This window comes from Furipterus horrens, unplaced genomic scaffold, assembly GCF_987537825.1.
Source record: "Furipterus horrens unplaced genomic scaffold, mFurHor1.1.pri manual_scaffold_4, whole genome shotgun sequence".
Lineage (NCBI taxonomy): Eukaryota > Metazoa > Chordata > Mammalia > Chiroptera > Furipteridae > Furipterus > Furipterus horrens.
Window position 1 is genome coordinate 46511677 of NW_028327174.1, and position 22711 is coordinate 46534387.

General features: G+C 37.1%; 1 protein-coding gene across 2 annotated transcripts in view; it reads right to left on the minus strand.

The window, feature by feature from the left end:
* Positions 1–22711, minus strand: part of NELL2 (neural EGFL like 2) — a 286177-nt gene that overhangs the window by 118198 nt on the left and 145268 nt on the right. For both annotated transcript variants that reach the window (XM_090273037.1, XM_090273036.1), the window contains exon 14: positions 21950–22075. In XM_090273037.1, coding sequence (XP_090129163.1) covers positions 21950–22075 — 126 coding nt within the window. The remainder of the gene's footprint in view (positions 1–21949; positions 22076–22711) is intronic.

Consider the following 22711-nt stretch of genomic DNA (forward strand, 5'->3'; position numbering starts at 1 on the left):
AGGTTCCCTTGTTCTCTCTGTTCCCCTCAATCCCTTGCTTCTTCTAGACCCAGTGACTCTTGCACTGTCACCCCAGAGAATATTCTTCTCTACACATTTATGAGTCATCTTTACCATGGACACCCTTAATTTGCCAACTCTATACATTTAATAACATCCTACCCTTCCATAGTCTTTCTTAACCAATGAAACAGGTGGTTTTTAGGGTTGTTCTATCTTGACCATATATACCACTCCTTTGTCTTCCTGTAGCCTCAATAATCCCTCACTCTTATCTCCTACAATGCCTTTACAGATAGTGATAATAAGCGTCATCACACCATAGGTACCCCTGTGGGCTAAGTGACCTTGTGAGTATTTAAGATGTATACAGGTTATACAAAAACCCTCAATATATTGTGTTATCATTTTCTATGATGATTAGCATTTTGGGACACCATTTGGCTAATGGTAGGAAAATGCATAAAATGTAGTTTTGAATGGGAATAACTGATTAGAGAAAATGCATAGGAGAATTATACCGTACAAATCTTGTGGAGAAGGAGCTAAATCTTATAGGGACTACAAGAAATAAAATGAGAAGAGAAATCAGCAGAGATATTGAATATTTTGCAGACACTCCATATTTTAAGTTGTTGAGGATCAACAAGTCCCCTGTGGGTAAAGCTGTTCACCCAAGAACCCTGGTTAGTCACCTTGGAATGATTCATCCACACTAGCTCACTTGCTCTACTCATCAGGAACACTGCTATTAAGAAACCATAGACTGGAAATATGGAAGCTCATTCTTCAGGTGGCCCAGGTAAGTAGGCAAGAGTTAGGAACAGTTAGATCAACACTGCCCAAACAGAAATACAATGCAAACACATGCATAATTTAGTTTTTCCAATAGCTCATTAAACTTCTTAATAAAATTAATTTTAATAATAAATTCTATTCAGCCCAATTTATCCAAAATACTATTTCAACATATAACCAATATAAAAATTTTTGAGAGATTTAAAGTCCCTTCTCTTCATACCAAGTTTTCAAAATCAGGTGTGCATTTTACACTTGAGCATACCTCAATTCAGTCAAGCCACATTTCAGGTGCTAAATGGCCACACATGGCCAGTGGCTATCCTAACGGGCAGCACACAGCTTGTTCTTTCTCTATCCTTAGCACACTGCATAAAAACTAAGCCTACCTTGGAGGAAAAAGTGGAAGATAAAGCCTACAGACAAAAGATTTGGCTGTAAATAATTATGTAAATGAATAAACCATACATAGTCACATACATTTATTTCCTTGACATTCATGAACTCATGCAAATGAACCCCTTCCCAGCTTTATCTCATCCATCTCATTTCATCCCATCCCTGACACTCTGACGCACACACACACGCGCACACACACACACACACACACACACACACACACACACCATCCTGAGCTGAACTGGGCCACTTGCTGTTTCCTAAGAAGACCTGAGTTCCTTTACTACAATTCCCTTTCTTAAAAACCAACCCCTTCCCTTGCTAATTATGACATTTTACTCATTCTTCACTCTTACTATATACCCAGCTGCCCAATCTAGAAATATGGGCATGCTTGACTGTCCCCTTTCCTTCATTCTATACAGCCCATAAATCACAAGTCCCAATGATTCTCTCAGTGTTTTGAATATGTCCACTTCTCTCCATTTCCATTTCCATGGCATTTATCTTGGTCTGGATCACTGTCATCTATTGCCTCAAAGATCCTCCTAACAGGTCTTTCCAATTCTACTCTTATCTCCAACCAAATCATTCACCAAACAGTCCTTAGAGGAATGCCTATAAAACACGAATCAGATCACATCTTTTTCTTTGTCTAATATACTCCAATGGTTTACTATGACACCTGGACTAAAATCCAAACACCTTCCATGGGTTAAGATGCTGCATGATTTCTCCCTATCCCATCCCTTCAGTCTCACCTCATGCTACATTCCTCCTTGCTCACTATTCTACAAACTCAAGGCCTCTTTTCAGTCCCTAGGACACATTCACCTTTATCCCAGCTCAGGGCATTGGGATATGCCTGGCAGCCATTATCTATTCTCTAATGCATATCTACCTCTCAGAAAAAATTGTAAATTCTTTGAAGGTAAGGACTTATTGTATGGCTTATTACGCAAGGCTAATGCTCAATAAATGTGCTAAATGCATCACAAATATGAAAGGATTAAAAATTACTTTCATGACCTTTTAAGCTATCATCATCATGATCATCATACTTTTAATTTATTGGACACTTACTATGAAACTATGTGAAGCCCTTTTCATTGAGTCTTCATAACCCCCCAAGGTAGAAGTTTTTATCCCAATTGTAACCGTAATAATGAGAAAACTAAGGGTGAAAGGGTAAATATCTTGCCCATTGTCATTCAGCAATGAATAATAGAGCTGGGATCTGAACCTGATCTGTTTGTTTCTACAAATAATTAGTTATCCTGCCTCCACAAATTTCCAAAAGCTTTAAATTAAGCACTTAATTTTCCTCTAGCTTTGAAAAACTATATTAACAACTCAGAATTTGTAAAATCAGCACAGGTCTGATCAGTTTCTATGTCCTATATTGTTTAGATATATTACACTGACATTGCACACTTCAGATACTATTTTGGAATATGGTTGCCTAGCAACAAGCATTATTAGACTGAATAATATTTCAGATTACATTTTGTTTGTTACTACATAGATACAGTATCATTTATTCAGAAATATCTGAGGAACAAGGTGGGTAAATTTAGTGCAACATATTATCAACCAGGATCTCTGCAATAAAGCATAAACAATAAGGCAAATGCTTTTCTGTTCAGGATTGTTTCAGTTTCCAAATATGTATTTTTTAATTATGTTTCATGGTTTATGCTATTGCAGTTGTACCAATTTCCTCCCTTTCTCCCTTTCCACCGAACCCCACCACTCCCTCAGGCAATCTACACAGCATCATCCATGTTCATGGGTCATGCATGTATGTTCTTTGGCTACTCCATTTCCTATACTGTACTATACATCCCCAAGGCTATTCTGTAACTACCTATTTGTACTTCTTAATCCTCTCACCTCCTCACTCATTCCTTCACACCCCTCCCATCTGTCAACCATCAAAATGCTCTCTGTATTTATGATTCTTTTTTTGTTCTGCTAGTTTGTTTATTTTGTTTTTTAGATTCATGCTATTTTATTGCTCTTCTTTTTTATATTCTTCTATTTCTTAAAGAAGACCCTTTAACATTTCATTTAATACTGGTTTAGTGGTGATAAACTCCTTTAGCTTTACCTTGTCTGGGAAGCTCTTTATCTGTCCTTTCATTCTAAATCATAGCTTTGCTGGGTAGAGTGATCTTGGTTGTAGGTCTTGGTTTTCATCACTTTGTATATTTCTTGCCAATTCCAAATGCCCTGAAAAGATTCTTCTGAGATATCAGCTGGAAGTCTTATGGGAGCTTCCTTGTAAGTAATTAACTTCCTTTCTCTTGATGTTTTTAAGATTCTCTCTTTGTATTTAACCTTTGGCATTTTGATTATGATATGTGTTGGTGTGGGCCTCTTTGGGTTCATCTTGTTTGGGTCTCTCTGTGCTTCCTGGACTTGTATGTCTTATTTCCTTCACCAAGTTAGAGAAGTCTTCTGCCAGAGCTGGCAGGCAGGCATCATATCTGAGACTCCATCAACATGGCTTACACTGTTTTTCCCACCCTGGTGATTCCCTGAGGCCCTACCCAACCTAACTTTCAGGCCCACCCAAGCTGTTTCCACTGGATTTTCCATACAAATGGCTTGCCTTTACTCATGCTTCAGATTTTCCTAAATTCTCAAACAAGCAGCTTCTGGTTCAGTGAGCCCTGTACCTCTTGCTAAATTTCCCCAGACCTGGCACTAGGAGCTATGGGCCTTGGTTCACAGCTTGGCCTCACTGGGGCACCTCCAATCCCAGCACAAGTAGCTGTCATCTGAATATCACTTTGTAGATTAAGCTCTGAGACCTTGGACAGAACATAGACAGTGGCTGACCTTGGATGTACCAACAGCAATTAAGGCTCAACTACAAAAGGACAGTGTACTCAGCCCACACAGTAACTGCACCTTGAGTATACAACTTGGGTAAAAGGGGAGGCGGTAATACTGGACCCTACAGGACACCTACTGCATTAGGCCACTCTATCAAGCCTGGGAGATGTAGCAGCTCTACCTACTACATAGAAACAGACACAGGGAGGTTGCCAAAATGAGGAGACAAAGAAACATGGCCAAAATGAAAAAAAACAGAACAATATTCCAGAAAAAGAACTAAATAAAATGGAGACAAGAAATCTACTAGATGCAGAGTTCAAAACACTGGTTATGAGGATGCTCAAGGAACTTAATGAGGACCTCAACAGCATAAAAACATCCAGTCAGAAATGAAGGATACATTAATCAAAATAAAGAACAGTTTACAGGGGATTCAACAATGGAGTGGGTGAAGCTGAGAATCAAATCAGTGATTTGAAACACAGGAAGCAAAAAACAACCAATCAGAACAACAGGAAGAAAAAAAAGAACTCCCTCTTCCCAAATAAGGATAGTATAAGGAGTCTCTGGGACAAGTGTACCAACATTCATATCATGGGGGTTCCAGAAGGAGAAGTAAAAGAGCAAGAAATTGGAAATCTATTTTAAGTACTTCTATTAGTTATCAAATGTATTTGGAATCCAACATGGTTGGGGATGACAACAGGAACTGAGGATGTTAAAACTTTTTAAATGAACCAGTTAAGAGCAGTGGGATTGGAGAGAACTCTGTTTACTCTGTAAAGACCAAAGAAACCTGTTCCATAGACAACAGATCCTACCCAGAATTCTCACAGCTACATTCCCTTGGAACCAGATGTAACTGGGAAGGAACATAGGGCTAGCTCCCTAGAAACCTATCACCACTAGTAAAAAAAAAAAAAAAAAAAAAAAAAAAAAGCACATGCTGAAAATTTGTGACTTTAATACTAACATCTTCATACACAAAAAATATTTAGTGGGTAAAAGGTGTAAGTACATAATACATATCTAACGCATGAACTAGAAACAATGCAAAGAGGATCTCAACTCTTTGTCAGCTAAATATGTCTTTTTTCCTTAGCTTATTTATTAAAACATTTTAGTTCTAGGAGTAAGTAATAAAATTAACTGTTAACTTCAAGCAAATCTGCTTCATAACAGAAATGGATTTGGACAAAATGAAGAATAGTGAAATGATTCACTTTCTGCAAGGCACTGAGTAATGCCCAGTGTCCAACATCAACCTAATCTCCCCTGATGACTTGAGGGGCAACCTAAAACCATGGTGGTTAAAATACCCATTAGTGCTGGTACACTGCTTTAAAAAGTAGTAAGGGAAAATAAATTACAATGAGGAGAAAAAGGAAAAGAAGGAAATCATAAACGCAGGTAAGGTGATAACAGAATGATCTCAAGATTTAGCATCTGAAAAGCTAGTCAGGGCCTGGTAATTTAAAAATTGTAAGATCTTGTACCGGTTTCTTAATACTTGGGGTCAAAATTTTCTCCTCTGTGAAATGGAAATAATACTGCCTTCCTTGCTTAATTCACAGGTTTTGTGAAGCTAGAATAGGTTGGTTAATGAGGTCAATATTGCACAGCTCAGTTTATGAGTCCTCAGGAATGGTGGTGGGCCGGTAGAATAGGCTGGTAGGTTGTCATCTAGGCAGGGGTTTCCAGATCATTCTTAACCTGATAATTATGTTACCCCACCTATAAAAGACTAAAAAATCATAAAAGTCATTAGAAATCAATGAGAAAAACAGTAGCAGCCTAAAGGATATGACTATACAACTCACCAAAGGGGGAGAAAAGCCAATTTACATGTAATAAAACATGCTCATATCCCCTGGTAACAAAAGACATTGAAAATACCAAGATATATTTTTTTTAAACCTAAAAATTGCCATAAAAAAAGGAAAAAGTACCAGCCCAAATGAGAGTTTAGACAACCTGCCCTCTTGTATACTGCTGGTGGGAATGTAAATTGGTGCAGAGTCTCAGAGGATAATTTGATAATATATATATGAGTATTAAAATGTACAGAACTAAGGCCTAATAGTTATCTTTATAGAAATGTAGCCTAAGGAAATTATCAGAGAGGCTTACAAAAATTCCACATCACATATTATCTTTAAAAGTGAAATTCCAGTTAGAACTTAAAATATCACCTTGTTATGACTGGCTAAATAGAGTTTATCTGTTTTATAGAAAGTTACACCACTATTATAAGTTATGTTGTAGAAATAATACTGATATGAGAAAATATTCATACTAAATTGACCATTTTAAAATACTTAAAAACAGTGTTGTAGAATAATTTCAATTTAATTTTAAAAGGTACACAGGCCATCATCAACAAATCAACAAGCAACAAGTGCTGGCGAGGATGTGGAGAAACGGGAACCCTACTGCACTGTTGGTGGGAATGCAGACTGGTGCAGCCACTATGGAGAACAGTATGGAATTACCTCAAAAGATTAAAAATGGAACTGCCTTTTGAACCAGCGACTCCACTACTAGGATTATACCCGAAGAATCTTGAAACACCAATTCAAAAGAACTTATGCACCCCTATGTTCATAGCAGCACTGTTTACAATAGCTAAGTGCTGGAAACAACCTAAGTGCCCATCTGTAGATGAGTGGATCAAAAAACTGTGGTACATTTACACAATGGAATACTATGTAGCAGAAAGAAAGAAGGAACTCCTACCATTTGCAACAACATGGATGGAACTAGAGAGAATTATGCTTAGTGAAATAAGCCAGGCAAAGAAAGAAAAATACCATATGATATCACCTAATACAGGAAACTAAAGAACAACACAAACAGAGGAACTAAATAGAACAAAGAGCAGAATAGCAGTCAATAGGGGGGAGGGGAGAGGGAGAGAAGGGGGATAAGTAAGGGAAGGGTTTAATTAAAGAGTCTGTATAAAAGACTCATGGACATAGACAACAGGGAGGGATATGATTGCGGGAGAGGGGGTGGGCTGGGTGGGGGAGAGAAATTGGGGGAAAAGGGGACAACTGTAATTGAAAAACCAAAATAAAAAATAAAAAATAAAAAAAAAAAAGGTACACAGGCATCGCATGCAAAGAAAAAAGGTAAATAACTATTTCTGAAGTATAACAGCATCATCGTTAGGAAATGGGATACTTGGAAACTTTAATTTCCTTCCTCCTTTTGGGGGCTTTTATGTATTTATTTTACTGGGCGCATCTACTACATCTCTATCAGGAAAAATATGGTACATACAGCAATATGAAAACAGCAAATTTAGGGTCTTATGTAAATATGGCATATTTAAATTCACCAATTTCAAGCTTTAAAAAGTATGTGTTTGTTTTCTCCTGAATTTCAGCAGGGTTCCTATTGATAAATATTTTGGTGGACTGTGCATAAAGACACACAGATTTGGCAAAATTAAAAAACAGCTTATCTATACTTTTAAAAACACTTAAACTACTAGGAAACCTAAAGCATGGAGGAAAATGCTAATCAGTAGGCAGCAGGGTCCCCCACAAGTCTACCTGGTACTGATATATAACCTAATGGACATGAACTTGAGGATGGCGAGACTTGAAGGTAGTCTAAGGTCACAACTACATGTTTTGCTCACATAACTATCTTCTGCTTTCCTTAAAATGGTGGAAGAAGAGAATAGCCCAATGTTCTTTCTTCTTCTTATTTGAAAAGCATATCTCCACTTACAATAACTGAGGACTTTAGCAAGTTACTCAGCCTCTCTTAGACACAATTCTCTCATCTATGTAGTGGGGATAATCTGCATCAGGGGTTATGTTAATTAAACATCTAGCACATGAGAAGCATTTATAAGATAATAGCTATGCAGTCCATAGAACTATTGTCTAGCTCTAAGACCTATTCTTGAATTCTGTTGATAAGACTATGGAAAACACAAAAAATGTATTGAACATGTGAATGCCTTAGCCAATCACTTGTTTGCTCTCATTCTAATAGAGATAGGATACCAAATTTCAATACTTAACTCAAGAAATATTTATAAAATTCACCATGTTTTACTCTCTGGGAGTGAAAATGGAAAAAGACATAAAGCCTCTTAAAGTAACATATAAGTTAATGGGGAAGACAAATGTGTAATCAACTAACTATTAACACAAAACCAAACAGACTCAATTAAGAGCTAAAGAAACATAGATGATGAAATCTTGAAAGTGTCGTACTGTGACAAGGAAGGTGAACACTAAATTCACTTAAGCTTCATGACATTAACTGCTAAATTAACTCACTTTTTCATGAGAAGACTGAAAGTAACTTTATACAGGTGACACCATGTGTACTGGGCCACAGAGGGTGAGTAGCATTTCAATAAGTACAGAAAAAAGTAAAGAAAGTTGTCTGAATCAGTAAGAACCACATCAGCAAAGATATTCATAGAGAATGGTATAATAAAACCTGCCATAATGGGAATAATGGGGGTCTAAAATTAAGCAAAATAAAGTAAATTAAGTAAAATAAAGATGGCAATGTTATGAGGTTAATGAGGAATACTATTTTTAGTGGGTTGTCCAGTTCTTATGTGGTGTATTGTGTGGTTTGAAGGGGAGGGGCAGCAGCTACTGTTCCTAATTTTAGGCAGTAGAGTTGTTCAGTTTTCTTGAAGAACTAGAAGGGAGCACGAGGGTCAGCTGCACAGTCACTGTGTTTGGATGTCACCCCATTGTTTTGCAGACAGGAAGACTAGGCTTTGAGATAGACTTTTGACTTGGTCTATTTTGTTTCATATATAGTCACCTCACTCTATTTTAGTTAGTTAGCATTTATATAAAATACCATTTTCTAATCTCTTTGCTCTCGGCCCGTGTGTGTCCTCAAAGGTATAGAGAGTGACCTATAGGTAGCCTATATTTGTATGAGTTTTTCTTATCCATTCAGCCATTCTATGTCTTTTGATTGAAGAATTTAGTTTTTCAAAAATCATTAAAAGCAAACTCCCACATGCAAAGGCACCACATTCCTCTGTAAGGAGAACAGCTTGCTCTGCACCTAGACAACACCCAAAGGAAAAGAAATTGATAGGTAAGGACTTAAAATGGCCATTTTGATCTTTTTCTCATGATTTGTTCTGTAATTCTTCCTTTCTTGCTTTCTTTGTGATGCGATGACTTTTATTTATTTTATTTTTTTGCAGTGGTATGCTTTGATTCTTTTTTCTTTATCTTTTGTTCATATAAAACAAGTTTTTCTTTGTGACTACTATGTGGCTGACATAAAATATCTTATAACAGTCTATTTTCAGTTGATAGCAACTTCCTTTAGTTGCACAGAAAAACTTTACATCTTCACTCTCACTTTCCCTCCTAGGAGAATTTGCAGGCCAAGGGGGGGGGGTCTCTATATGCACTGAGCTGGGCCACCTGGGAGGAGGGGTGACATTGGCAAGTTGCAACTGTTTTCCTTACCCTCTTCAATGCATCTATTCTCAGAGTTTTTGCTTGAGTGGGGTTCTAGAACCTCTCAGGGACACTCTTAACTGTACTCTCATTTACGGGTGGTTGTCGAAATCGGTGTATTAAAGTGGGCCTGGGGACTGGCACTGCCTGTTCCTTCATGCTGTTGACATCACTTACCAGTCAGGATTCTAACAAGATCCTCTGTACTCTACCCAACGTCTGCAATATATAAGATGTCATCTCTTGGTGTATAAAATTTACATACGCAATATATGTAGCAAAATAGATGACTATTGTGGAAAGCTCATTACACCTGAAGACACATTTTAAAACATACTATTAAAGTGTTTTTTTTTATATATACTGCAAACTAAGAAATGAAAAAAAGAAACTCCTATTCAGAACAAGTTTTACTGCAAAAGGAGAGGTAATACCATGAATTATAATGTGTGCAAAGAGACGCTGAGTGAAATCGAAAGCACTGACAATATCATGTAAGCTGAAACCTACAGCCCCAACTCCCCTGGCTAAGGACTTGCAAACAGAAACATACCCCTTTTCACTGCTGGACTCAGTGAACTCTTGCAAACTGTATCTAGGCATTATGTTTCCTTGATGATTGCATTCTATCCCACATTGTGTCATCTTCCTACAAGTTTTTTACTGCTACCCTCTTTTGAAAAATATTACATCTATCAAAGAAGAGACTGGCCATTAAAAAATAAAACAGCATCCAGTATTCAATAATTTCACTTTCATGAACACTTTCTAGTTTATCAACAAATTTTATGTGTTCTTTGGTCACAACGATTCCCTCTGCTATAAACTTTGCAGTGATCTAAATTTTTAAGAGTTTTTAAAATTGTCCAAATATCTGACACTACATTATAAGAGCATATATATTCTGCTTGTGACTTTACTGTTTTAAGGTTATTATAATTTAGTTTCACTAGGAAAATGAATGCAGATGAATTCAAAATTTATTGAAGTGTCTGATGGTTCTTCTGGGGTTTACATCAATGTAAGTTATGAATTTAGTAGAGACATGACTCATAAAGAAGCTTAACCTTTGACATTATTTCTATACTAAAATCTCCATGGCTGAAGATGACCATATTTATGATCACTTTAAAGCATTAAATCATAGGTTACAAACTAAAAATACTCCAATTCATGGGTCAGAGAGATGAAGAAAAGGGGCGAGGCTGACTGGTTATAAGGATTCTGGTATATGGTGTTTTCTTCCCAGAACTGCTGAGTCTCAGGAACTGGGAGAAGAGGACTGGTGACCTGGAGAAGCCCTCTTGTTCTAAGAGAGCTGCAACTATTGTCTGCATTTGATAGTTGCAGTGTAGCAATGCAGGTCTGGAAGTAATGGAGAAATCCAGATTTTCATGATGAAATTTTTGTCTGTTTAAATATTGGGCCATTGCAATGCCCCCAAAGCCAAATATGTCACTGCCAAGAGATAAGTATGGTTTACGGGTCACTAATTTGTGACGTGGATATAGTCTTGCTGGCATGGAGCCTTCCTGAATTAAAAGGTCATTCTTAACAATTCTGCATTCCATTCCAAAGATCTATGGCAACAGCAATTCCCCATAGCTCACCTAAGTCTATAAATGCATTTTTCAATAGTGCTTTCAAAATTTTATCTGCCAACTTCCTTCATGCTACTGATTTCAGAATCTTTAAAGAGAATGCAGATGAGACATATACCACGTAAACATTTGATTTACTATTTTTTGGGTAAACATATAGACTATTTCTGTGTCAGCTGTGTGTGTTTTGGGTTTACCAGAAGCAGACTAGGAAAATACTAAAGATGATAAGCACACCTAAATTTATACCAAAACCAAATATGAAAAAAGCAACTCAATCATTAAAGTGAGGCATTAAAATGAACCACCCCCTCCTGAACAAACTATCTCTGTAACTCTCCACAAACAGCAGACTTGCTTCAGAATTATTAGAATTGAATTGTTGCTTCTAACAATTAAGAAATAGATGAGAATTGGGAATAATTTCTTTTTAAATATAGTTTTGGATTATTCAACAATGTTAGCTAGTAATAACAGTGTATTAGTTTTTTATTGGCATAACAAATTACTCTAAACCAGTGATTTTCAACCAGTGTGCTGCAAGTATTTTTAAAACATGAAATACTTGACTGTTTAGTTAGAGGCACTGACTTCTTTTCCTTTAGATTCTCAAATTAAAAAAAACAAAAACAAAAACAATTATTGGTTAATTCTTGGTACCAGATATCCTTATATACAAGTATAGGTACCTGATTTTTTTAAAGTCACTTTTGAGCAAAAAGGGTAGGTAATTACTAGTATTCTTTTGTAAACCAATCAAAATTATATCTATTCCATTGTCAGATCAGACAGTGGTGTACCCCATGATTTTAGTAACTAGTTTATGTGTGCCATGAGATGTAAAGAGTTTGAAATTCATTTCTCCAAACTCAGTGGTTTGAAATAGCATAAATTCATTATCTTAGAGTTCTAAAGGCCAGAACTCTGACACAGGTCTACCAGGCTAAAATCATGATGTGCACAGAGCTGAATTCCTTTCTGGAGGCTGTTTTCTTGCCTTTTCCAGCTTCTAGATGTTGCTCCACTGGAGGTTATTCTTGTTCATGGTGTCTTCTCCATTTCCAAAGCCAATTATGTTGCCTCTTTGATCCTCCTTCCATCGTCACATCTCCCTCTGACAAATGTCAGGGGAATTCTTTTCTTTTAAGGATTCATGTGATTGCATTGAGCCTGCTTGGGAAATCAAGGATAAAATCTTCATTTCAGGGATTAGGATGCAGGCAGCCCTCTTTGGAGGGCTTTTATTCTATTTACCACAAATGGGAACAGTAATAACAACTATTTCTTCCAAGTGCTTATGTTCTAATTGTCATGCTGATTAGTCTGCCTGCTTCCTCTCACTGAATTCTAAAAACAACATATAAGGAATGTAATACCATTCTATTTTAAAGATGAAGAAACAGGCTAATAAGTTAGGAAAATTGCTCAAGGTAACAGCCAGTAGATAGCAGGAAAAGTACTCAAATCCAAGAAGCTGAATAAGCTAGTGCCCATAAGCTTAAATGCCACAAAATGTTCACGGAGAAGAGGACTCCAGGGACCAACTAAAGAAAGTGGCTCCACAGACCTCTTACCTATTTCCTATCTTGTTGTTAGTTGCTTGTTGTTGTTGCATTTCATAACACTTAATGAGCATGTATATGCAGATCTATTGTATAAAAATGCCTCAGGTAGTAATTTAATGCTTATGATTTCATTCTAAAAAAACAATTCTAAAATCAGTTCTCATTAGGCCACACTGAAAATTTGCTCTAATGGAGTTCCAAGAACACTGACTGAACATTCTGTCTTCTTTGAAATGAAATAACACATCAACTTGATTCAAGGTCATCATTGTGAGACATATCAATTTAATAAACAACTTTCTAGCACAAAAGAAAAATAACATAAAAGAAAAACAAAATGAAGCAATATCACTTCAGCACGCATGTCTCAATTAGAATATGCCTAGACAGAGAGAAGTGTTTCAGAAACCATAAAATGTATCTTTGAATTTTCTATAGAATTTTCTGGCTTTATCTCTTACAATCCCAGTCACACTAAACTTGCTATTATAAAACAACTTATACTTTTGTACCTACTCTTCCTTCTTCTTGAAATGTCCTCTTTCACTTCTTTCTCTTCTGAAATGTCTGTTCATCCTTAAATACTTCAATTTAAATGTCACTTGGTGATGCCTGCCCATATTCAGGCCTAAACCAGATTACTTACCACCTCTTCTGGGCTCCCCACAGTTCTCTGAACATTTCTTTGTTACAGAGTGTGCCCCACTGTATTGTAATGATTCATTTCCACTATCTCCATCTATTAAATTGGACAATAACACTACCATGCATCGATATCAAAGCTCTGGTGTAAAGAAAAGTAAAACAGATGTGTGACGTCTCATGAGTTTTTCACAACCGCTCATGCACAGTTCTTACACAACACATTTTTACTACTTTATCTCGACTCTCAGTCTCCAATCTGGTGCTCTTTCTCAGTACTTAACTGAAGTTGGTTAGTTCTGATAACTATATATGATATTCAATGTCTGTAATAGGCAGTACTTAAGACGCCCCCAATGATCTCTGCCTTCTGATATTCATGCCTGTGTCATCCCCTCCCTTTAGAATGAGTTGGACCTAGTGATTTGCTTATTGTCAGTATACTAACACAAAGGTAACAGGATGTCACTTCAGTGCTTAGGTTACCAAAGGTGGTGATTTTCACCCTGCTAGCAGGTGCTCTCTCTTACTAGCTTTGATGAAGTAAGCTGCCATGTTCAAAATGCCCTACATCAACAGCCAATGAGAAATTTAATCTGCCAATAACCACATAGGTATGCTTGGGAAAAATCCTTTCCTAGCTCTGAGGACACTCTGAACGCTGCCCTATGAGAAGCAGAGGGGACTCAGCCATTCCACGCCTGGGTTCCTGACCCAAAGACACTGTGAGCAATAAAGGTGTTCTGGGTTAAGTTGCTAAATGTTGGGGTTATTTGTTATGCAGCAGTAGATAACTGATACAATGCTATTCCCTTTGCTAAAAGAACTTTGTTTAAGCAAAAGGAAGCCTCTTAAATGGTATCAGAAGTTATATGAAGATATAACTTCAGTGTGGCTCTGCCTTGCTCCAGCAGAAGCACATGGCACAGAGAAGGTTCCAAGTTTGAAAAAAAAAAAAAAATAACTCAGCCTCAGAGCCCAAGCCTAGACCTGAATGTGACAGTGCAGAGACATCCTGGATGGGGCAGAGGGGCAGGGCAGGGGAGGACAGCACTGAGACAGGCAATGTCATGGGGAGGTTACACACCCATTGGAAGATTCACCCAGAAGATGAACTCTGTTCCATGGAGCATTCAAACAAAGAGGCACAGGAGGGTCAAACTTACATTCTGGCTAATGGGTCAAAGCCAACAATCAAGAAAGGAAATGAAAGGCATCTGCTGAACCCCTGCTTCAACACTCCTGTCCTCCATAGCTGTCTGTTGCTAAGACACCACTATTATTACACTCTTGCCATGTATAACCTTTTTATTCCCCTATGTGGGTTTTCAGCTCTGTGCTTTTCATATAAGAATCTCAAAATAAAACTCAAATCATACAGCCATTTGAGACAAAGGTGAATTTGGGTTTACTGGCGAACCAAGTCAAAGCAAGCGAGGCTGGCTGATGAGCAGCTGCCATCCTCTCAGTGCTCAGGTGAGCCGGCACCGAGGTGGGCTCGTCCGCACGTACCACTGGGTGCTCTGATGACCACACCATGGGCGGCTGGGGGTCAGACATGCATACCACGGCTGCGCTGCGAGGCTGCATAAAGGCTCCAACAAGCCTGGAAACCGCTGCATCGGAGCTGACAGATTCAGAGAGCACAGACTTCTTTACAAGCTTTTCATCTTTGAAAAGGCAAGTCAGCTCCCTGAGCCTTTGAGCCTGTTTCATTCTGAGCTGGCTGCTAATTGTATGCATGCACATATGTGTTTCAGAAAAGAGATAAGCACATTGCCTTGGTTTCCTCACTAACTGCACAGACACATCTCACTTCTGTTCTCTGCAAGTTTTCCAAATGGACCCTGAAGTTTTCTAAACATTAACCCTTCCTGGTAACGACAGTATGCATTCTTCTAGAGATGCTTTCTTGGTTATGTTTGTTTAAAAATAGCTTTTCATTATGAATCCTTTGAGTCCTGGGGCTTGCTATTTTAATCTGCTTTTTGTAATCATGTTATATTTTCAAATTACTCAATAATTACTACCCAGTAAAATAGAACATAGTGACCTACAGGAGATGAATGAGGCATCTTTTAGCATTAGGGTCCATATTTTAAATTTTAAAGTTGTCTGATTTTCATGTTTGATGAAACATACCACCATTTTATCATATTTTTCAATGCTGACTCCACAAGAAGAAAATGTGGAGTGGTTGCTCATAAAAATGCAAAAGTCTCTCCCAATAGTCATGGCAACTAGTGTCCAGATGGTAAGACTTTCTGATTGCTGAGTGTGGTTCTTTAGAAAGGAAATCCGCATAGAAGCAGCCAGGTTTATAAAATCTGCCCTGCTTGAGAACTGACCAGACTCACAAATTCTTTACAGTACATATTCTCTACCCTGGGCAGATCAGTACCCAGGGTTGGGCCCTGGCTGCATCTATCTCGCCCCAGGGAATCCCAATCCAACATTCATTCCCAAGAACAACAGGAACCTCTGAGGTCCTAAGAAAAATCCTCCCATGGAAGGATATTTTTCTAACTTTCAGAGAAAATGCTACTCAATTACACCAAGGGTTCTCTTTCTTTTTTAAACCCCTATTCACAGTACATAATAAGTACAGTTGAATAAACAATAGCATGTTGAATCCATTGCTCCAGCAAAGCTGTCTACTTGACGAAAAATAATAACTTAGTTGGAAAACAACCAGAGAAAAGTGCCCAGTTGAAAGGATCCCAGGGAAATAAGACATTTCCTCAAGAGGAGAGGTTGTCTAATCATGATAGTAACAACGACAATCATAGTCGCTAACATTTATTAAAGATTTCTCCTTTGCTAGGCATTTTACTAAAGATAAAGTGCCAAAGTATTTTACACATTTAAAGTAACATTGTTTATTTAGGATTTTTTGGTGAAAGCTGACATGCTTCCTTTCAATTCCAGTTCTTTATCACCACCCTTCCCTCTGTTCTGTGCTGCTTGAGGCCGCCTAGCCTCTCTGCCATTGTCCACAGTATTCTTACTTCCCTTACTATTTATACACCAGTAATTATCATGGTACATGTGCAATGAATTATCTGTCTTGTTCTGTACTTACAATTTTGATAAACCCATCGAGAGCCATTTTTAAATACCTGATAATAAAGTTGTTGTCCACCCGTAGAATAAATTACCAGCTTCAACTTAAATTCTTTTGGGAAGAATGCAGAATAAAAAAGAATAATGTATTGCTGCCCTTTCCAAAAATTATCTCTTTAAACACTTTAAGCAAATTACTTTCTTTAGCATTGCTTGGTAGAAAATTTTAAAGAAACACACAAGAGGCAGCCATTTGAAGAAAGGATTACAACTGACTTAAAACTGTTACCTCAGTTGCAGAGTAGTAAATCCTTCTCTGCACCCTTCCGTGCATGCCAATAGTATCCAAGACCTTTCAAAATGCTAGGAAACCAACAGTATGAAAAAAACAATATCATCATAAAATTCATGACTCTTTCTAAATAAGCCAGAGGTAATGATTTAAAAAAAACAGTACATGTCAGAGAAAAAGAAGTAACTACAACAAGATCATAAAATGTAAGCACTAGGAGTATTCAAGGCTATAAAAAGTTAAGTACTTTTAGAAGTAAAACCCCTTGGAAAACACCACAGGAGGCTCTTTAACGACACATATCAAGTATCTAGTAGAATTCCTTGTGCTTAGTTTAGCCACTTTATGGACCTTCTTTGACATGTGACATGGGCCAAAGCCAGCCTCAGAAGGCCCTGGACAATAGCAGCCGTCAGAGTCAGCAGAAGACATATGGAGCAGTCATCAGGAGAGGTAATACAGGGGCCCTCAGAAATCCCCTCTGCCTCCTCTGCTGAGGCCTGCAGTTTTACCACAGGAGGATCATTCCCTTGGGTTAAGCCAAGAGCAGGTCTTTGATAAGGGAAAGGAGAGGGTAGAGTTTGAGAATGGGTCCCTTTTGTCATACCATGGGCCAATGAAAGAACACTGGGCACCATAAGTAGTAAGTGAAGCCATCACTGTATAGGTCCTAAAAGAAACTTGAAGAAAAACAAGGAAAAGCTAAAAAGAAAGTATATAGCTTATAATTTTGATTGGGTGACCCTAAAACGAAATTTCTCAGCCTTGGCACTATTGACCTTTTGGATCATATAATTCTCTGTTATGAAGGGCTACCTGGTACTGGATGCAGGTTAATGACTCAGTTGGAAAGTAGCCAAAGAAAAGCTTCCAGCTGAAATGGTCCCATAAAAATAAGACATTTTATCAAAAGAATAGCTAGTTTAATAATATTATGGGATGCTTAGCAACATCTATAACCTCTGTCTACCAGATGTCAGTAGCAATTCCCTTTCCCCATAGTTGTGATAACCAAAAATTTCTCCAGACATTGTCAAATATCCTCTGGCAGGTGGGAAAGTAAACTCCCCACTATTGGAAAACTACTACCCTAAAGCATCTATTTTCTCCCTTAGCTGGGCAAGGTTTTTTCCATTCCTCTACCAGTCTACCTTTTCCCTTCTCCTGATCCTACTCTAAAGAACTTCACAAGCACGGGAAGGTGACAAGCTCACCAACATAAGAATGAATCAGAACTCTGGTTTTCAACTGTAATAATCAGAGCAGAGACACATTTCAGGAAGGTCTAAAAGCAGCATGTTTTATCCTTTGATAATTCCAAAATTCTTGCTTTTTACCTTTGTTTCTAGAGATATTTTATTCTTTGTTCATGACACAAGACCAATTCCAAGAAGAGATGCCCAGTAAGACTCAAACATATTTTCCAAACTTAATAAATGCTTATGTGAGTGACCCAAGAAAGCCATTCATCCACATAAGTTAACAAGACACTTTGTTATGCATAAAAATTATTTTTACAGAGATACTGAAGAATGGGCTTCTAATATCTTGGCTCATGTGAACCAAACCCTTTCTTTCTCTTCCATCCCCTTCCCTTTGTCTTTTCTTCCCTTCTTTTTTTCTTTCTTCCTTTCTTTCTTTCTCTCCCTCCCTCCCTCCCTCTCTCTCTCTCTCTCTCTCTCTCTCTCTCTCTCTCTCTCTCTCTCTCTCTCTCTCTCTCTCTCTCTCTCTCTCTCTTTCTTTCTTTCTTTCTTTCCTCCTTCCCTTCTCTCTCTTTCTCTCCCCACTCCTTTGTTCTCTCTCTCTCTCTTCTTCTCTCCCTCCTTCCCCCCCCTCCCTCTCTCTTCTTCTTCTTCTTGTTTTCTTGTAGGTATATCCATGCTTTCCTCTGTGAGGACAGGAAAAAATGTAAGCAGGAGAAAGTTCATGAAGCCTTAATTAAGAAAAGAATAAACCTTCCCTAGAAGGGAAATTATATTAAGGAGTTTAGAAGAGCATTCACTGCAGCAACATTTGTGCAAATGATACAACTGAGTCATTAGTGTAACTGTACTCATAAAATAGAGTCAGAGACCCAGAAAATGGTGATTTATTTTCATCTACTGATTCTGATTTAGGATTATTATTATAAAAACTGTAGGGGAATCATTTCTCTTGGAGTTGAAGCTAATGAACTGAAACAATCTCTAGGAAAGGCAGTTTAATTAATGAACATTATAAATTGAATAATGTATTTCCACATAAAACATAAATCTTTCCCCTTATTTATTTTTCTTGGGTTGCAAATTAAACAAATGATGACAAATATAGGAGATAAAAATAAGGAGGCTTATCTTCTGTCCCCTTATTGCTTCTCACTAACTATGGCCAATCTTGCTGAGCCTTGGTTTCCCCCCCAAGCTTAGATGAGATTATTCTTAAGAATTCTTCCATCTCCCAAATTTTATGATCACGAGGAAAATGTAATTCAAATCATCTAAAATTGAAATAAAAATCTGTGCAATTGTACCAACTATGGAAGGTAATTACTCCGCAGCATACATGATTTCTACTCCAGGGCTACAGGGTTATAAAAATAAAAAAGGCTTCTTTTATTGATCAAAGCTCTTGACTATAAAATAGAGTGTATTGCACTTGGATTCTTCTTTAAATTAGAATGTCTATGATTAATTTCAGATGGGGTAAGCAGGTTTCAGAGTCTGCTGGGTACAGGGTTGAGCATGTCAGTTGTTATGACAAGGGGCTCTTCACTGGGAAAAATGGACAGAACACAGAAGCAAAACAAAATCAGAACTCCAAGAGCCCAGCTGCGAATATCAAAGAATGGCCCTGCAGTGGTGTCTTGGCATTTATTCTGCAAGGCCTTCTACTGCAAATATGTGGATGCCTGTTACTAAAATTCAGAGAAAATAAATCTCAATCTTTATCAGAGAGATAAAATTCTGCTCTGGTCTTATGGGAACTTAAACAGGTACAGTCTAGATGCCTTCCATCACAAGGCAAACCTCCCCTAGGGAAGTCATTTCTTCAAGGTGTTTGCACAGACGCTAACATTAAGGTGTGGAGAAAAAGATGCAAAGTGGTAGAATTTAAACATCCATTTCCTTTACAGGAAACCTGAATATGTGCTGACCCTATGTAGTCTAACCTAAAAACTTTCATCAAAGATCATCTGACTTGGGAGCATACAATGAAATCAAATCATATTCCCTGAAAAATCCAATTTTATGTAAGAATGTAAATTCTCAAATTTGTAGACCTACTTGTAGTAGACAGGAAATTTAGGGGCAAGATAGTCTCTCTTTAAGTAGAAGCATAGAGATAGAGGTATTAGTTGGGAATGCTAGCACATCATGAAGGGAATACATCGTTATATGCCAGATCTTTAAATTCTTGGCTCTGGTTCCTTAGGCACAAAAATCATGGTCTGAACAGCTTTTCTTAAAATAATTTTGGCCTTTCTTCACATTCCTACAAAGGGGTACTTCACTTACATCATTAGGTACTTTGAAATCATAAGGGAAAATTCTCCCACAGTAATAAAAAATAAACAGTAAATTTTGGGATTTTATTTGGAAGGAAAATGCTCTGGGAAAGGCAAAGCCAGTGCAGGAAATTCTCTGTAATGGATGACAGCTAAACTGTTCCTTGAATTTACAGCCAATAGACAGGCTCAGAATGAAATGAACCTCCTGAAAATATCCTGCTCCAGAGAAATACTGTTCATTCAACACTAGGCCAAATTACGTGTCATGTACTCTTACTTAAAATATCTAACATTTTTGAAAAATACAAGAAAAAAATCACTAAGAAGTACAAAAATGTACAAAGCTTTCTAAGTCTTTAATGCCGAAGAATCAGCAGACTCCTTGAAAATTGCTGGCATTCTTATTTTTAATGAGCATATCTTGAAATACCACTCTCTGGGAGGCAGCAGTTTTATCTTAGATAGTCTTTTTTGTTGTTGTTAAACACTACTTTGGAACTCAGACTTACTGATATTACCAATACTATAACAAACTGTGTATTTGTTAAAACTTGTTCTTTTATATTCCTTTTTATGTTGAAAAATATCTCTATAGTCCTCCTTCAAGACATTCTGCCACGAAGTGTGATTAAATTTTGTCTACAGAAAAAGTGCACAATTGTTCCCATAATGTGGAAATGTTTGGATGAACTGATAAAAAAAAGTAAGAATTTATAAATGCATTAGCAACTCTATATATTTTCTTCCCTGAGAATATCTTTGGTTATTCCCATTGATTGAGAAGTCATTTCTCATTTTTTATTTCTATCATTTTTATATGAATACTGCATTTGGATTTAGAGGCAGGACCTTCCCTTTGCTCTAAATGATAAACAGGATATCAAGTAGTGCACAATATGGTCACTGTAATACTTACAAGAGGACACACCAATACAAAGGCATAAGGTAACACTTTTATTTTAGATTCTTATTTTCCCTAGAAATGCCTAAGCATTATTTGCACATCCTTCTGATAAAAATTATAAAGTTGGAGGTATAGTAAAAAGTGACGGGTTTTTCTAAAATATGCCACTTTTATTTCTCTGGTACTTAAAAAAATAAACCAAAGGAATGTTTTATTTCACACCTACATTTTCTCAAACCCCATAATCTTCAAGCTATTCTTCTAGCATCTATAGAATATGAAGTTGATAGGTTGTCTTACCCCATGACCATCTTAAGACATTACTAACACTCAGGATATCCTTGAACAGAACTTTGGATGGTAACTGAAGGATCCTGATATGATATACCACAAAAGAAACATATGCAAAATTTCTATGATGCAGCTACTCAAGTGCAATGCCCAGAGGTATGAAGAAGATCTTTTTTTTTAATATTCCCACTTTCTAGCACTCTAAGTATCAATTTCTGAAACATATATTATTTATGTTATCACTCTTCTATTAAAAATCTGTTGTCATATAAAGGAAATACTATTTAGGGGTTGTTTCTCAGATTTGTCATAGAATTCACACAATAATAAGTACAGTTTGAGTTTTAAATTATTATAATATTAATTTAGTTTTTAAGTTTTTCTTTACCTTCCTAACAGGGAGTATAAAACTCATCTATAACAAACATGTTTTATTTTCCTTAGATCAGATTCCCAATTAACTACCAAATCACAACCATATACTATTGTTTATGACTTGTTTCGTTGTAAGGGAGTATTTATGGCATACTTGCACCTCCTAAAATGAGTTTCTTTTAGAAACTTTTAAAAGTAAATTTAAGACATAGAGAGATTTATTTACCTGTACATGAATAATCATCGATTCTGATGTATCCAGTTTTACAGATGCACATGAAAGAACCCGGGGTATTGACACACATGGTGTTCTCACGGCAGTAATGGTGCCCCTCCGCACACTCATCGATGTCTGTGAACAAGAGGTAGGGCAAAGAGGTCAATAGTAGCCAATACTCTAGAGTTTACCTATAGTTTCCTTTGGTGGGGAGAGCACAATAGTTACTAATTGAAAGGCATTTTTTTAAAGTATTCAAAGCATCTCCTTTAATAGGAATGTTTGATGTTCAAATGACAGAAACCATAAAAGTATTTTCCAACAGCTCTTGCTGGAGTTTCAAAGATGTCTGTATATTTCAACTTGCATGATTTTAAATATAATTGGATATTTTCAGTGCATTCATCTACCCATGTTAGATTAACGGAATCAGAAAGTACAGATTGGGCTGCCTTAGAGTCTTGGAAGCTTCAATCACTGAGCCTATCATATGTTACTTTTTGATTCACTGGCTATTCTGTACACTTGGTGAGACCATGCAAGAGGTGAACAAAATATTCGCTATGCATCAGAATTTTAATAACTTCACTTAAAGATATGAAACCAATAACATGGAGCTCTCTAGAGATACAAGCAGAGATACAGCGATCCCGGTAAGTGTCTGAACAGAGATGAAATTACAAGGCAGAGACCTGATATAAATGAGAAGCTGTAAAATAGTGAAATAAGATATCATATGGGAGACCTTCTATGGTAATTCACACAGCAAGT